The 18,041-nt window shown below is 43.1% G+C and overlaps 1 protein-coding gene across 3 annotated transcripts in view; it reads left to right on the top strand.

Moving 5' to 3' along the window:
* The first annotated feature begins 2,571 nt into the window (after positions 1-2,571).
* Positions 2,572-18,041, top strand: part of LRRC20 (leucine rich repeat containing 20) — an 84,310-nt gene continuing 68,840 nt past the window's right edge. For 2 of the 3 annotated variants that reach the window (XM_081862002.1, XM_081862004.1), the window contains exons 1-3: positions 2,572-3,027; positions 7,441-7,559; positions 17,137-17,286. In XM_081862002.1, coding sequence (XP_081718128.1) covers positions 7,478-7,559; positions 17,137-17,286 — 232 coding nt within the window. In that variant the 5' untranslated portion in view covers positions 2,572-3,027; positions 7,441-7,477. Of the gene's footprint in view, positions 3,028-3,990; positions 4,268-7,440; positions 7,560-17,136; positions 17,287-18,041 lie in introns of those variants that run through there. The other variant, XM_081862003.1, reaches the window with a different exon arrangement.

An 18,041-nucleotide genomic window follows, 5' to 3' on the forward strand; every position in this document is an offset into this window, starting at 1 on the left:
CCTGTGTGTCTGTCATATTTGTGTTTACTTGAGAACAGCAATTTAGGATTGTAGTCAGCCATGTTTTCTCTCAGAACAGACCCACTGAGATTAATTTCTTTAGCAAGGTTCATTAATTTCAGTGTGTCTGCTCTTGTGCGCGGGTCTTGGGCAGAAAGTCCCATTGAGCAAAGTGGGGATTTACTCAAAAGTAAGAAGTAGTCTTGGGCTCTATTGAATAACATCAGATTTTGAAAAGATCCTTAATAGAGCATGAATGCAGGCTGGTTTGTTTATTTTTCTCTATTACGTAATTCTTCATCACCACAGGTAAAAAAGAATGTTTCTTTTGGCACACATGGCAACATACTTAATCACAAGGTGGAAAGTCAAATGTACCGGATAAACTTTATGCTCTTGACCTTGAACAAGGCAGTTCTAGAAATCTTATTTTGCTGGAGAGTAATAGAAATAAACCTGTATATCCTGTGTCACACCTGGACTCATTGGTGAGTTTAAGTGTACAGTGGTACCTCTGGTTAAGAACTAATTCATTCTGGAGGTCCGTTCTTAACCTGAAACTGTTCTTAACCTGAGCTACCACTCTAGCTAATGGGTCCTCATGCTGCTGCCACACGATTTCTGTTCTCATCCTGAAGCAAAGTTCTTAACCCGAGGTACTATTTCTGGGTTTGTGGAGTCTGTAACCTGAAGTGTCTGTAACCTGAAGCGTCTGTAAACCGAGGTACCACTGTACCTATGCATAGGATTAGCCTCTAACGGAGCACAGAAATCTGCAAATCTGCTTCCACTAACAGTGCCTCAGTCTTATCTGGAATGAGCTCTCATCCAGTCCCAAGGTCCTGAGAAGTAGAGCTGTGTGTCATCAGCATATTGCTGACAACTTACTCCAAAACTCTAAAGGTGACATGATTTCTAGCTCCTGCTACCTCCAAGGAAACAAAGCAGCTTTTTGTAGCATGAAAAATCGCTGAAGGGAAAACAGAATTGCCAACAAAATCAAAGTTTTCTACCAGAAAACAATTTAACCGTTCCCACGTTCCTTTCCCACAAGAGGACCTTGCAATGTAACCTTGCAATGACTTGTCAAGTATTTTCGACACTTGAAGCAGAACTTTTTATTTTACTGTTGTTGTTTTGTGACATTAAGAACACAAAAAGAGCCATTCTAGATAAGAGCCAAAGGCCCACGTAGCCCAGCATCCTGTTCTCACAGTGGCCAACTGGATGCCTGCAAGCAGGATCTGAGTGCAACAGCACTCTCCCCCCCCCCCCCGTGCCATTTCCCAGCAAGTGTTATTCAGAAACAAAGAGAGACAATGAAGGTAGAACATAAGCATCATAGTAGGTTTTAAAATTATTATTATTATTTATTATATTTCTACAATGCCCTTCAGGGCAGATTACAGTATAAACACAAAATAATACATAACGTAGTAAACTAACCCACACCCAGTTCAAAAGGTCACCCAATTGTTTAATTAGTCAAAGGCCAGGGAGAAGAGGAATGTTTACGCCTGGTGCCTACAGTATGAAGGCACTAGGCGAGTCTCCCTGGGGAGAGAATTCCACAACTGGGGAGCCACCACAGAAGAGGCCTGTTCTTGTTTTGCTGCCCTCTGGGCCTCTTGTGGAGAAGGCACATGAAGAAGGGCCTCAGATGATGATCCCAGGGTCTGGGTGAAGAGGCCGCCCTTGAGGTACTGCAGTCCAGAGCCGTTTTCTTTATAACTCTCCTATAAACTGCATTTACTTTCCTTCCAGTAGCACCTTAAAGACCAACTAAGTTAGTTCTAGGTATGAGCTTTCGTGTGCATGCACACTTCTTCAGATACACGTATATGTATCTGAAGATACACGTATGTGTATCTGAAGAAGTGTGCATGCACACGAAAGCTCATACCTAGAACTAACTTAGTTGGTCTTTAAGATGCTACTGGAAGGAATTTTTTTATTTTGTTTTGACTATGGCAGACCAACACGGCTACCCATCTGTAACTGCATTTACTTTGCTTTTGTAACCCACCCTGAGACCTGATGGCGAAGGGTGGGCTGGGCTATAAACACGAATAGTAAAACAAACCAACATGCAAGGTGGGCTACTGAGTTTCAGTTACAGATAGGTAGCCGTGTTGGTCTGCCATGGTCAAAACAAAATAAAATAAAAAAATTCCTTCCAGTAGCACCTTAAAGACCAACTGAGTTAGTTCTAGGTATGAGCTTTCGTGTGCATGCACACTTCTTCAGATACACTGAAACAGAAGTCACCGGACCTTTCTATATAGTGAGAAGGTGGGGAGGGGTATTACTCAGAAGGGTGGTGGGAATGGGTGATTGGCAGATAGCTGCGATGAGCAGCTCATCGCAGCTATCTGCCAATCACCCATTCCCACCACCCTTCTGAGTAATACCCCTCCCCACCTTCTCACTATATAGAAAGGTCCGGTGACTTCTGTTTCAGTGTATCTGAAGAAGTGTGCATGCACACGAAAGCTCATACCTAGAACTAACTCAGTTGGTCTTTAAGGTGCTACTGGAAGGAATTTTTTTATTTTATTTTGTTTTGGCTACTGAGTTTGTTCCTCACGCACACTAAACCCCCTAACGCGCAAAGGAGTAGCATTCAAGCTCTTTCTCTGATCGGATAGCTTTCAAACCGGAGGACTGAATCAAAATGCGACCACGGTATTCCGCGGTGGCAGTCTAAAGTTGGCCGGTCGCTCCCGGCACTAGGCTGCGCGGGGTCCCTTCCTTGCAACAGGGGAGGGCGCTCTCTCGCGGGGAGGGAATTGGGTGCCTGCTCCCTTTTCCCTTGCAGGCTCGCAGGCCTCCTTGCATCGGCTCCTGCACCGATTGGCTCTCCTTTGCTCTGCCGCCGCTTCCCCCTCCGGCTCCCTTGTGTTGGATTTCCTCCATCCCTCCTGGAAGGGGAGAGGCAGCTGTTGCTGCTCTTCACCATGGTCTGCTCCGCAGGTGCGTGGAGCTGCAGCGGCGGCGTGCAAAGGACCAGCTCGCCTTAGCTTTCCGGTAAGAGGCGCATCTGCCAGCCAGCAAAGCGGAGCTTGGAGCGGCGGCGAGGGCGAGCGAGCGCAGGAGGCTCCGCGGCTCGTGGGGAAGGAACCGAGCGCGGCGCACAGCTCCCACTTCCGGCTGCCATTCAGCTGCAGAGCGGAGGACGCGAAAGAGAGGGTCCCTGGTGCGACCCTGAACCACCGCTCCCATCGTCCCTGGCCCTCCGCCGCGGCAGGGTGGGCTGATGGGAGTTGTAGTCCAAGGCCTCATTTCCTTTAACAGGCCTTGAGTGGAAACCCCTATTAAACACAACATGGGTGTGGTGTGGGATGCCTTTTCTGTCTCTCTGTTTTGCAGCTGCCTCTGCTGTTCTTAGAATGAAGGGATATCTTTCCCCCGCCCAAGGAAATGAAGGGTTTTAAACCAAAAAAACTGGTGGAGGGAATCTTCTCATGGAACAAGATCGAGGTTCTGTTTTGCCTGTTGTCTCCAGTTTCAAGTTAGATTTATAGCTTGTTCCCTAGGCAGTGGCTCCAAAATGCCTTCTCGGTGAAGGCTCGACTGCAGCCACGATGCTATCTCTTTAAAACACATTAATTTCCCCCAAAGAATCTTGGGAACTGTAGTTTCTTTGACAGATAGGTAGCCGTGTTGGTCTGCCATAGTCAAAGTGTTGGTTTGTCATAGTCATTGACAAAGCCATTTTTCACCTTTTCACCCCTTGCTTTTTCCTGTAAGACCTATTGCAGTCGTTAAGAGTCGTCAACAGGCTCATCACAGCTATCTGCCAATCACCCATTCCCACCACCCTTCTGAGTAATACCCCTCCCCACCTTCTCACTATATAGAAGGGTCTGGTGACTTCTGTTTCAGTGTATCTGAAGAAGTGTGCATGCACACGAAAGCTCATACCTAGAACTAACTTAGTTGGTCTTTAAGGTGCTACTGGAAGGAATTTTTTTATTTTGTAGTTTCTTTGGTTTGGTTTGGTTTTCTTGCCCATTCATTTTTATTGATCCCCTCCCCTCCCATTTTAAACAAATGGAGCAAATTTAATGGAACTGTAGTCTCTCTCTCTCTCTCTCTCTCTCTGTGTGTGTGTGTGTGTGTGTGTTTTAAAGGCTTCTGGGAATTGTAGCTCTGTGAGGGGCAAACTACCCCGCATTTGGGTTGTGTGTGGAAAAGGATGTGCTTTCAATGCGTGATGTGCACACAGCCTTAGCTGGGTCGCCTCAACCTGACACATCCTGAGAAGGTCAGTTCTGTTTGGTTGTTGCAGTGCTTTTTTTCTGGGGGGACACAGGGGGACGCATACCCCTAAACATGTTGCGAATCTTTGTACTTTTGTCCATTTACTGTATTTATTTTTCCTGCTTTGAACTATAAAATGGTGATTTTCTTGAGTCAAAATGAGAGTACCCCTAAACATTTTTTAAGAAAAACAACAACATTGGGTTGTTGACTTGTGAAAGTAACATTTTGGGGAAATTGCCTGTTTTGTGTGTTGGTGTGCAGAGCCTGTACTCAACAATCCTCACATAATTGTGGAGGGCAGTGTTATACCAGACTGGAAAATATTTAGTGGGGTGGGGAATGATTAAAAACAGCTACAAGCCTAGTGGTGGAGCGAGAGAGTAAAAGGCAGAAGTCCTTGCCCAGAATCCAGGCTAAGTGTGAGAGAAATGTGACCTTGGAACATGAGAAGGGCAGGTTGCAAAGTACTGTATGTTAGGGCTGGGCGATACAGTATCTGGTTTTCAATATCATGATATATCACCAGCTAAACATCACGATATACCGATGTAGCACAATATCTGAAAGAAGATGGAGCTACGTAAAGGCGAACATGGTAATGTCCTGGCATCTGCTACTAAGTGGCAGGTCTAAATCGCCACACACTGATGAAATCATCAACAGGCGAGCCAAAATGCATCCAAACAGGACTTTGGTTGGGGGCTTGGATACCAAATGGTGGTATTCAGGTCCAGGATAATTCAAAATACAGTGATGAGTCACAGTGAATGCAACTAATCAGGGAAAAAGTTGAACAACAGCAAAATCTAAGTTTGATGCATATAATTATAGGAAAATTAATGATAGCATGCTTCAACTGAAGATTTCTGGAGAATATATTAATGTTCTATGCAGTTTTAGGGGCAAATTTAAAATTTACAAAAGTAGTAGATTTAGCAAAAAATAATAATTAAAATGGCAGTAAAGTCATTACAGGGGGAGAGAAAGACTTCTCCCGTGCACACACAGGTAGAAGGGGAGATGGGAGTAAAGAAAAAGAGTTAAATAACTGGGCAACTTTTTTGTTCTTACTCTGAAGAAAACAACCTCAGTTTCTTCTTTCATGGGGGTAAGGAAGGGCTGCAGAATGAAAAGAAACAGAGGAAGCACTGGCTGGCTACATAGTTTTCTCAAAATCGCGATGTTTGCCAGATAACATTTTCTGAAACCGTTACCGTGCTTTGGACTTCATAACTGATTTAGAATGATATATTGAAAAATTGCCCTATATGTAGTCATCTTCAACCATAGAAATCATATAGGCTACTATATGTAGTCATCATCAATCATAGAAAAATAATGCAGCACTCACAAATTGTAAGCTTTTTCAAATGTTGTGGATAACTTTAAAAGGCTGCTGTCCTAGGCATGCTTGATTCGAATTAGGTTCCCTTTGAAATCAACAAGATTTAGCTACTATGCCAGTATGTAGAAGCTTGTGGCATACATGCTGATTGAATGCAAACAATTCCGGGCTGCAGTGCGTTGAGCTTGTGTGTTCTCCGCTCCAACACAGTTGTGGTTGGCAGATGGAGGCTGTGTTATACTCCTAGCTTTGTACTCTGAGATTTGTTCAAGGCATAGATAACCCCCAGTCCCAGACAGGTTTAGTATTACTTGTTTGGCAGTGTCCCTCAGCTCAGCAGATTGGTTTTCCACCACTGGTCCAGCATTTTAATTTTGCTATTCTGTCAACTAAATATAGGACCAAGCTGCTGGGCTGCTTCTGCGGTGGCTAGAAAAACCTCTCAGTATTTCTTTGCATGCATTTTTATTAACTTAAAACTCCAGCAGAATACGCTAACAATTGTAGACTGGAATATGCTGAGCATTGGGCAGTAAACATTGGACCAGACCACATAGACGGGCCAGAGTCTGACCAGCATGTAAGTAATCAGATTGCTCCAGAAATTGCTGGTAATACATGTGTAATTTATTACCCGGACAGCTAATAGTGACTATATTCCTATTAGACTGAGAAAGGGCCTTCTCAACAGTGGCCCCTCCATTGTAGAACACCCACCCTAAAGAGGCCTGCCTGGTGCCTGTTTTAATGTCTCTTGAGTGCCTTTTTAGTCTTCCAATTTAATAATGTCTGTGGAAATAATAATGGGCAATATGCAACTTGGAGTTGGCCCATTGATAACAGTGGAAAAGTTGCTTTGCTTTGAGTATGTCTAAAGTTAGTCCTTTCCTAGGTCAATTGCCTCTGTAGCCTTGAATATTTTCTGATTTGGGTTCTGTCTTTAATGCCAAACTGCATGGGACCTTCTTCTAACTTTTCATATGGAAAGGGAGGTATTTCTCCTCTCTTCCTTATTTCAGCTTATGTCATTTTAGATTCACCCACTGGGATTCACACAAATAGTTTTATATCATTCAAAGGTGGGGAACCAGATGCAAGCCTATTGATTTCAGTTGGATTTCCTTTCCATATGTATGCTTCAGATTTCAGAAATACTTTTAGGGTAAACTTGTTTGTATCCCTGGCACTGAACAAATAATATCTGTAGTCTTATAGTTAAACCTGCTTTTTTGTTTGGGACTGATAGAGCCTTCCTTGTTATAAACTATCTAGTTTCTTTGATAGCTAGAAGTACATGAAAATAATTCACAAGTATTTGGTAGTATTTCACTCCCCCTCTTACTCAGATGTTCGATGGTGAGATAAACTGAAAGATGACAGAGATCCACATTTAATATGTTATTTACAAAAGAAAGGAAAATGACTCCCAGCTTTTCTGCAGGCTGCTGACGAAGAGTGGTAACTTCTACAAGCAGAGGCTTAGCCCTTTTATGTCCACGTGTATGTTTCCCACAGCATAAATTCACATCTACTGGCCAGCTTCTGCACTGCAAGATGTATTTGCCTCTTGAACTCATTGCATGACTCAGGCAACACCAGTTGCAAAGAACGAAAGGGGACTAAGGGACAATATTTTCTTAGAATTGTCCCAGTTACGTTGTCTCTTGGTAAAGATTCTTGGGGGTGGGGGCATCCTGGCAGTTGTGGTCAATGCTGAATTTTAGCTGCACGTTGGTTTTAGAATAAGTGCTATTTGTCTGTCTTTAAAAAATGTTTTGAAACCCTAATGAAGTACTAGTCCAATGGAATCTGTTGTTTGTTTGTTTTAGCAACTTCCAAAGTGTTTTCTTGGTGGGACGTGACTGCATGGAGAAAAAGATGGGAGAAGCAGTTGCCAGAGTAGCCAGAAAAGTGAATGAAACGGTTGAAAACAAAGCAGATTCGCTTGGTAAGTGAAATAAATATTTCAGAGGAAAGCCAAAGTAATCCACTTATCAGTTGCTCATCAGTCCCAGTTCTCTAGGTGACATAGAAAATAAAATGAATTCAAATCCACAGTTCCTCTAAAACTAGAATTTGACAGAGCAGGAAGTGAAACATGTATAAAAACAAGACAATTGTTTCAAAGCAGTGAGAATCACAGCAACAACAAGTTAATACACCCTAGTGCTACTCTAAGCTGTTTAAAACTATGTAAACAGCGAATATAAAAACAAACAGAATTTCTTCATTATATAAAGCACAATAAACTACAAAATAGACCTCTTTAGTATCAAAGTAAAACATGTAACAATCAGCCTCAAAAATATATGGAAAAGTCATAGTAGCCATAGTAAACAACTAAACAAAATATACCAGGAAGCAAAATATTACAAATGAACATCACCTAAAAAGTATATAGGCCATTTTTAAAATAACATGATTGACAATTTTTTTGGGGGGGTGGGGAATCCACTTCACAACCACAATACTTGAATCAATCAAATCATTAAATGAATAGTCTGCTTGACAATGAGAGGTGGTGGACTCTCCTTCTTTGGAGGTTTTAAGCAGAGGTTGGAGGGCCATCTGTCATCTATGATCAAGTTGAGATTCCTGCATTGCAGGGAGTTGGACTAGATGACCCTGGGGTCCCTTCCAACTCTACAATTCTTTGATTCTATAAGGCAGTTAAATTCCCAGTCCTCTGTACAGCAATATACACAACTTGATCTAGCTACAGCTAAGAATGTTCAGTTTCATTCAAGCTCACCATTACATGGTCAACACACATCCATCAGATGCATTGATACTCTAAACCAATATACACAAACTTTTTAGCACATATTACATTCTCCACTCTATCCAATTTGGGATGGCTCAACCTTAGAAGATGAGAGTGTAACCCTCTACTTGCAGCCCTGATTTCTCTTTTAAAAGTTGTGTTCCATTTTTTATTCTATTGACCTTTGAATAATGATTCAAGTAGTGCTCGAAGAAGAAGAAGAAGAAGAAGAAGAAGAAGAAGAAGAATAGTAGTAGTAGTAGTAGTAGTTTGGATTTGATATCCCGCCTTTCACTCCCTTTAAGGAGTCTCAAAGCGGCTAACAATCTCCTTTCCCTTCCTCCCCCACAACAAACACTCTGTGAGGTGAGTGGGGCTGAGAGACTTCAGAGAAGTGTGATTCACCCAGCAGCTGCATGTGGAGGAGCGGAGATGCAAACCCGGTTCCCCAGATTACGAGACTACCGCTTTTAACCACTACACCACACTGGAGGAGGAGGAGAAGGTGAAGAAACACAACTCTTGGTCTGATGTTTGGATCAATCACTGTTACAATTCCTATGGTGCTCTGGCTATAAAATATACTTTATCATGTTTCTCCCCTCTTACAATACCTTGTGAGGTTGGTCATTATTACAGGGAGGCTGTGATTGACAAATTCTCAGAATTCCACTGGCAAATGCTGAAATGACAAAGGAATTTAAGAAGATAGGAAGTAAAAATAAATCCATCAATTCATTTTCCAGTTATAGGATAGAAATGTAATGGCTAATCTCATCTTTACCGCTCTGCATAAGTTTCCAAGTCTGATATAAGTTACTAAGCCACCTTTTCACTAGTTCACTTGCACATTTGTTAGCTTAAAAGAGGGTAGGGGAGTGAAGAGCTTTTGCTTAGCTTCCTTTTCCAGGCCTCCTAGGGATGGGTATTTTACTCATTGGGTGTGACCTTTTCAAGTCTGTGCACAACCTTCTCTTGGAACAATATAGTAACAAATACAGTGGTACCTCAGGTTACATATGCTTCAGGTTACAGACTCCGTTAACCTAGAAATAGTACCTCGGGTTAAGAACTTTGCTACAGGATGAGAACAGAGATCATGCTCTGGTGGCGCGGTGGCAGTGGGAGGCCCCATTAGCTAAAGTGGTGATTCAGGTTAAGAACAGTTTCAGGTTAAGAACAGACCTCTGGAACGCGTTAAGTACTTAACCCGAGGTACCACTGTATATATTAAACATGCAGGCTGGGTATTAATTGCATTTGTTAAATCATGTTACTAAGGGATGTAGGTGGTGCTGTGGGTTAAACCACAGAGCCTATGGCTTGCCGATCAGAAGGTCGGCGGTTCGAATCCCCACGACAGGGTGAGCTCCCGTTGGTCAGCCCCTGCTCCTGCCAACCTTGCAGCTCGAAGGCACGAAATGCAAGTAGATAAATAGGTACTGCACCGGCGGGAAGGTAAATGGCGTTTCCATGTGCTGCTCTGGTTCGCCAGAAGTGGCTTAGTCATGCTGGCCACATGACCTGGAAGCTGTACATCGGCTCCCTCGGCCAGTAAAGTGAAATGAGCACCGCAACCTCAGAGTCATCCGCGACTGGATCTAACAGTCAGGGGTCCCTTTACCTTTACCTTTAAGGGATATAATGGAGGATGAGACCAACTCTTGCAAATAATTATTTGTTACACCTGTAATCTTATCCAAGGAACTGATTTGCTTAGCACCAGCAATGCTTTTGCATCAGTTGAGCCCAGATCATTAACTGGGCCTCATGAGATCAACACTCATAGTTATATCTATGATGTTGTGGTTTATGAACTCTTTATTCACTCTGGCTGGACATCCAGCAGGTGGAGTTGTTGCACTGCTAACCAAGAAGCAACTCTCTCAGCCCACTGATTTTTCAGCTCTGGGGACAGTGAAAAAATGGAAGTACGAGTCACACCATCTCTTTTTTGTGGGCATCTTCTGATGGCACATTCACTAGGTCACTTGGCAAAAACTTAGCAGCTCCTTTGGATTTTCATTAATTTGCAAACATTGGTTTTAAAGAACCAAACAAACTTCAAGCAGTGTACAGTCATACCTCTGGTTACAGACGCTTCAGGTTACGCGATTTCGGGTTGCGCACCGCGCCAAACCCGGAAGTAACGGAACGGGTTACTTCCAGGTTTTGGCACTTGCGCATGCGCAGAAGCGCTGAATCGCGCTTTGCGCATGCGCAAAAGTGCCGAATCATAACCCGTACGTACGCAGACATACAGGTCGCAGGTTGCACACGTGCCTCCCGCACAGATCATGTTCGCAACACAAGCGTCCATTTACGTTCACTCGTTGGAGTGATGGTCAGTCTAAGAGAGCCAGTGTGGTGTAGTGGTTAAGAGCTGTAGACTCGTAATCTGGTGAACCGGGTTCGCGTCCCCGCTCCTCCACATGCAGCTGCTGGGTGACCTTGGGCCAGTCACATTTCTCTGAAGTCTCTCAGCCCCACTCACCTCACAGAGTGTTTGTTGTGGGGGAGGAAGGGAAAGGAGGATGTGAGCCGCTTTGAGACTCCTTTGGGTAGTGATAAAGTGGGATATCAAATCCAAACTCTTCTTCTTCTTCTTCTAAGGTGGTGAGTCAGTCAGCTTTTTGCCATAGCTGCTCCCCTTCCAAAATGAAACCTCACGGTTACTTTTAATTTCTGGCAAATGTTTTCAGATAAAGGGCCCCTCAGGTAGTTCACTGAGCTGAGAGGTACCTGGTGCAAAGAAGGTGGGGAAACACACAGATCAATCAGCCAATCAAGTGTTTACTATTATCAACTCAAGCATGAAAGAAAGTACAAAATATTTAAAAAATACAAAATCACAGCCTCTAAAGAAAAAGGCGGAAAGTTGGAAGCTAACAACATTAGCAGGTCAACATTCAATAATTCTACCACCTGTTCAGAAAGGGATTTATTAGTTCCCTCAAGGAAGATCTTCAAAATGGTCAGCACCTGTTCTTGATGTTAACTTTAGCAAATCTGCCATCTATAATCCTGGAAGGTGAAATGTTAAAACGTGCCAACAAAACTGCACTTGAGTCTTGTTAGAAAATAGCAATATGGCAGGTAAGGAAAGCATTTGGAATATTATTGCTAGTGGCACTCAAAGAGGCATCAAGACGTCCTTGCAGATGCTGACTCACTGGTGTCAGTCCCCGTAGCAGGCAATTTGAATTTGATACGGTCTCTTGCTTGTCATTAATACTAATTTAATTGATGGACATTGTACATATGGTTATAGGAGTAGTGAATGGTTTTACAAGAAAGCGAAAAAGATAGAAGCACCCATGCCTGCAGCTCCTTGTTATGACAATTTGGATCTGTGCTATAAAGTCATTATAGATTTAATTTAAAACGTAATGTAGTATTGATTCACACTCTTGACTATATAAAATAATGCAGTGGAGTAGAAAAACTGTTGTTGAGAATGAAGCTGATATGTGGGAAAACATTTTTATATTTAAAATGCGACCTTTTTCGTTTAGTGAAATCCTGTGGGCTTGTGCTTAAAGGAATATCTCTTGAAGGGTTAAAGGAAGAATATGTGAAGAATTAAATACACACAGGAATGACACGTGTAATTGAAAAGGCCTGACCTAGCTTTCAGTAGAATCATTGGAAAGTTTTCTTTATGTTATTTAATTTACTAAATAATTTTATACCTCATTCTTCAAGAACAAGAAGCCTCCCAAGGTGGCTTCCAAAAATTACAAGCAAGAACTGTAATTTTAAATACAATTAAAATCCACAAAAAAGCTGTATTAACAATAAACAACCAAAGGACATGGCAAAGAAGAGGCCAAGTTGATTTTGAGGTGTTAAAATGTCTTACATATTTAAGTTTTTGTGTGTATGTGTGTGTATGACATTAACACTTACTTCTGAGCAATATGCTTAGAATTTAACATCCAATGGCATATGTTTAGGGTTCCAACAAAGGATATGCTCAGTACCTGCAAGAAAAAAAACCAATAAGAAAAAATGGAATCGATTATGGGTTTTTTGTTTTATAAAGCAGAAGTACAACACGAGCAAATGGGAACGAAGTTGTATCTTTAGTCAAAGTTTCAGCTCCATCTTGAATTGAAACCCACTCTATGCTAAGGCTCATTAATGAGAAAACGTTGATACGATCTGGCTTCTGTCAGGGAACTTTGCAAGGCACCTCCCAATGTGATTAAAATGTTAATTACTGAAAGTATTGATGCATGCAGGCCCAAAAATACAGCAAAAAGCAATATAAGTATTAGGCATTTCTTGAAGTGAATAAATTGCATCTCCGTGAGTGATCTAAATAACTATTCACAACTCTTCATTGAGTAGGAAATGCTTTCTCATTGGTATATTGTAGTCAGTTTCTTACTGGACATTTTGGGTCTTTTGGTTGTTGAGCCAAATGACCGACACAATAAAATTAGGTTCTAGTCCGATCTACACATTGTTCAATGATTTTTGGTCTGCATGTTGCTGCTAAGGCAGATCGCACCTAAGCCTTGCGACATGATTCAAGATGGATGTTGAGGTGCTCTGCCAGTGGGAAAGACACTGGTTATGACACCAGTTCATAGAGAGAGGTATGACCATAAAGCACAGGTGGAGAACCAATGGCACTGCAGCTGTTGTTGGGTTCCAACGCCCATCAGCCCCAACCAATGCAAACAATGGCGAGGGATGATGGGAGTTGTGGTCCAACAACAACATATGGAAGGCCACAGCTGCCCCACCTGTGTCATAAGGAATTTATCCACAAAGTATTTCCACAGGGCAGCCTTTCCCAACCTGGTGCTCCCCAAGTCTTTTGAGTTACAGCTCCTGTCATCCCTCCATGCTGGCTGTAGCTGGCTGGAATTGGAATCCAAAACATCTAGAGGGGAAGGTGGTCATAAAGGATGGGAAAAATCCCCACTGGAAACAAAGGTAGCTTTCTGCAGTATTGGGGCAGAGCTGGTTGGGTATGGAAGCCTGATGCACTCCTTGGAAGGAGGGATATGTCTGGCTTGCACAATCAAGCCTTATCCAATCAAGCTGAGGATGGTTCTCATGGGGCACTTTCCTCCCAACACAGATAGTGTGTGTGTGTGTGTGTGTGTGTGTGTGAGAGAGAGAGAGAGAGAGAGAGAGATAATAGCTTCACATGTGAAAAATTACACACACGGGTGGATTTAGCTGCAATTATCCTTGTAGGAGCCACTGGGGTGTACAGCAGTAAGACAGGGATATTCATGAAATGAAGATTTAATGAAACGCAAAAACCTTCCGGTTGTAAGAGTAACTGCCCTGCAGCGATAATCCCACAAGGGAGATGGGAAAACTAGTCTTCTGCCTACAGTACATAAGATCATCCTGGGCAAAGCATTGGCAATCTATGGGGCTAACTGCTGCAGTTTCTTTGAGCACTCTCAAAGGTTCTGAGATTGCGCAGCATTGATCTGTGTCATAAATAATGCATGTACCAAAGCTTTGTTTGACGGGGGGAAAGTACGGGTGAGCCTAAATGAATGAGCCTAATTGGATGTGTGTAATGAGCATTACTATCTTGTGAACAGCTTTATTATTTTATGGTTTATTGCAGAGGTTTCCAACCTTTTTGAGTCTACAGCTCCCTTGAGCAACTACAATCATACCTCGGGTTACAGATGCTTCAGGTTGTGCATTTTCGGGTTGCGCACCACGCCGAACCCAGAAGTACCAGAATGGGTTACTTCCAGGTTTTGGTGCTCGCGCATGCACAGAAGCACTAAATCACGCCTTGCACATGCGAAGAAACGCCGAATTGCGACCCATGTGTGCACAGACACGGCGCTGCGGGTTGCGAACGTGCCTCCCGCACGGATCACATTCCCAACCCGAGCGTCCACTGGACATTCTTTCTGTGACACCCCTCACCCCTTTTTGAACACCCTCCCTTGTGGAGTGTTCCTTCAGCCTCCTCTCTTCTCCCCTTGGGAGTCCTCTGGGCAGCTGCTGCCGCTGCCCCTAGTCTCTGTGCTCCCCACCCACAAAGAGAGGTGCCTCCTCACACTGCCACACATGGGCATGGGAAGCACTCCTGGCCAGCCCCAGAGGCACCATTCTCCTGGGGAGCTTGTAGCCAAGGCTGCTGCAACAAACAGCTGTGCAAGCCTTTGGGAGGCAGAGATGCAAGAGGGCATCCAAGGAGGGAGGGAAGGAAAGAAGGACAGAGGCCAGTGTTGCTCTGGGCACCCCTGACCATCATTCAAGGCACCCCAGGGTGCCACGGCACACTGGTTGAAAACCTCTGGTTTATTGGATTTTATGTTGTAATAATAATCTGCAGTTGGTCAAAGGCTTTTGTAACCTGTGAGGATGGTTGCTGGTTTTCCCTTTGCCCTGTGTTCTCCTCTCACCCAAAACAGCCATTGAGTTGTGTCCATAGGAACGTAGGAAGCTGCCTGATGCTGGGTCAGGTCACCAGTCTGTCTGGCTCATTACTATCTATACTGTACCTGGGGCAGCCCACGTGGGGCCCTCTGCTTTACAGTTCCCATCATCATTGACCATACAGGCTGAGGCGGATGCAGTTGTAGTCCAAAAACATCTGGAGGGCACCAGGTTGGCTAACTGGCACCTGATCTCCAGGGTTTCAGGCCAGGGACATTCCCGGCGCTGCTTGGAGGTACTGAGGATCAAACCTGGGACCTTCTGCATGCAAACCATATGCTTTGCCACTGAGTTACAACTCTGGGCAATCCCCCCCCCCAAAAGCTTAAGAGCTCTGGGCAATCTCCTCCCATTTCCTTAATTTCGAGTCCCCCAAAATAGGGGTCGTCTTATATACGGGGGCGTGTTATACACGGAAAAATATGGTATTTGCATATAGTTCCCATTGAAATTTAAGTGCCCTGAGGTCCCCATTAAATCACTAACTTAAGTCTGGACCTAACTGATTGACCTCACACTGCTTCCTGAGCTGGAGTCGCATAACCAAAAACAACAGCCCAACCAAATAAGTGCCCAGGTATAATTCAGCTGAAGGCTTTGAGAGAGGAGCAAGACATCCAGCAAGCAAGCTGTTTGTTGGCAAGAGAGAAGCTGTGCAGTGAGATGGTGATAAAATGTTTGGATATGAATCACTGGGAAATGCAGGACTGAAGGTGGTCACTATTTTGCAAAATGAGAATCTGACCCGTTTTTGATGTGGAGGCTGCAGAGGGAAGTTGCACCGAGCCAGAGAGGAAGAGAGTACGTTCCATGGACCAGGGGGCTTGGAGGATGAGTGTTGTGGCTCATCATCCTGTTTTGATTTCCAGTGGATCTGCACTACAGTAATTGGTTGCAGATAAAGCAAGTTGGATACGAAGGTGATTCCAGAAGAGTAATATAGCATCCTTCAGTACATTTCAACAGTAGCCTCCCAGCACAGCATCACAGCATTTTCTGGTGACTAATTCTAGGGTAGTCACTGTGTTCTTACAGCAAAGGCAAATAAGCGTCTTACTTATAAGCGTTAATGATAAACAGATTTGTTACCATGTAAGTTTTTGTGATCCAGGTGCTTTAAATGAAGTTGAGCTCTTCTAATCTGCAAAAGTTTATGCCCCACCATAAATTTATTATTCTTCAAGGTGTCACAGTGCTTTATAAGGCTGTCTCTGTGCTCGCTCAGTGAAGGAAGGAGATGATTAATCGGTGGCTAAGCAGCATGGATTTATGAATGCCTCTTCTGCAGCTTTGATGATTGTAGAGTAAAATGCCTTCATACTATTATTCCAAAATAGCAGCCTTTTGCTTCCTGGAATTTTAGTATGTCCAATTTTCATTTTGCATGAAAAAAAGAAAATCTTTCTGGGGCTGTTGTGTGTGTTCAGTATTTGGAAGAAGGTGCACAGGTGTCCTAAGATTTGCACGCACGCACGCACACACACACACACACATGCGAAACACCTCACCTTTATGTACATTATTTATTTATTTATTTTAAAAATTGGAATTAATAGCCTTGAGTTATAACTGCAGACCATAAGAACATATGACTGAATAGGGATTTTAATTATGTGATTAATTAAACTAAAGCAAAGCGATTTCTCACTTGAAATTAAGTCAAAGCAGATGTGCTTAAGCAGCCCTTGTTTGTCCCCATGCCAGCTTGTTGTGCTTTATTTTGATCAACGTGACATTCTGGCATCTGGAGTTCAGATCCAAGGTATTTCTGAAATGCAAATTTAGTTTAGAGAGAAACGCTAGAGGTGTTAGGCAGAGAAATCCAGTGCAGAAAAAAAAGACTTGCATGCTGACCAGTTTGCTATCATTCCTGCATTTTACAGTCGGGAAAAGAAGTCACTCGTAAGGCTTGAGGTCCAAACTCTAGCAGTTCATTTAATGCTATCTAATTCACTCTTAATGGGGCAAAAGTGTGTGATTTGTTTATGGAATGTCTCTGATGATCAAAATGGCTTTGCTCAGGTTTTTCTGTCCTCCGTCGCCCAGAGTGGCTGGGGAAACTCAGCCAGTTGGGCAGGGTATAAATAATAAATTATTATTATATAAATTATTATGTTAGGAATGTATTGTCATGGGTGTTGAGTGGGGACCAGACACAACTGACAATCTGGCGGAGGGTCCCAGTGAGGTTGGACCGACCATGCCAGAGCCTCGGGGGAATTCACGAACGGCCAATTAAAATGTGATGTGTTGGAACACAATACATTTTGCCTGGAAAACTGAACTCACTCTCTCGCCCTCCTTTCCTCCCCTTGGTGTTTCACTGTAGATCTGGCAGATTGCAAACTGATGACGTTCCCCATTGCCCTTTATAAAGTCATGAGGCACGTCTCGGAAGGAATCCATCTCATCACTCTGGCCAATAATGAGCTGAAGTCTGTGACCAGCAAATTTATCACCACCTTCAGCCAACTGAGAGGTAGGTGTTTATCTCTGAAGGAAACCATGGAATTGAAAAGGCAGTGGCATCTTGTTCCTTCTTCCAAATGTTAGCTTGTGTTTCAGACATCTCTTGTCATTTTTTTTAAAAATACTGGTACTTATTTTATTTATTGCTTCTCCTCCAAGAACCAAGGCAGTGTATAGCCATACATAAAGTTAAAAACCATTAATAATAATAATAAAAAATATCAAAATCAGTAAACCTGCACTGAAAATCAGCAGCAGCACTAGACTCTTAGGGCACCTTAGACACTCTCAAATGGTTTGTGAATAGGTGAGGCTGGCTAATCTAAAGGTCAGCAACAACAGAACTTTGGAGGGATAGCATTTTTGGACTTTTAACTACGGTAAGTTTTCTTGCTTCTGTGATGTTTCAGTCTTGGACCCAAGTGGAGATTTGCATCCCCACAGTTCTGTATACAATTCTACAATGCATGTTATCAGAGCACACATAAGCCTGCCCCATTGCACTTCACTCCGCCCTCCATTTTTCTTCTTATTAATTATTTATTGAATTTATATATTGCCCTATACCCGGAGGTCTCAGGACGGTTCATGGAACAAAATCAGAATATAAAACAACAATATATATAATCAAAATAAAAACAACAACCCAATTACCCCCCCCCTGACACAACCCACATTTAAAAGGGCATAGGATGACAATCAAATCAACCAAAGGCCTGGTTAAAAAGGAACGTTTTTGCCTGGCGTCTAAAGGTGTATAATGAA

Source organism: Podarcis erhardii, assembly GCF_964252035.2.
Source record: "Podarcis erhardii genome assembly, chromosome: 5".
Taxonomy (NCBI): Eukaryota; Metazoa; Chordata; class Lepidosauria; order Squamata; family Lacertidae; genus Podarcis; species Podarcis erhardii.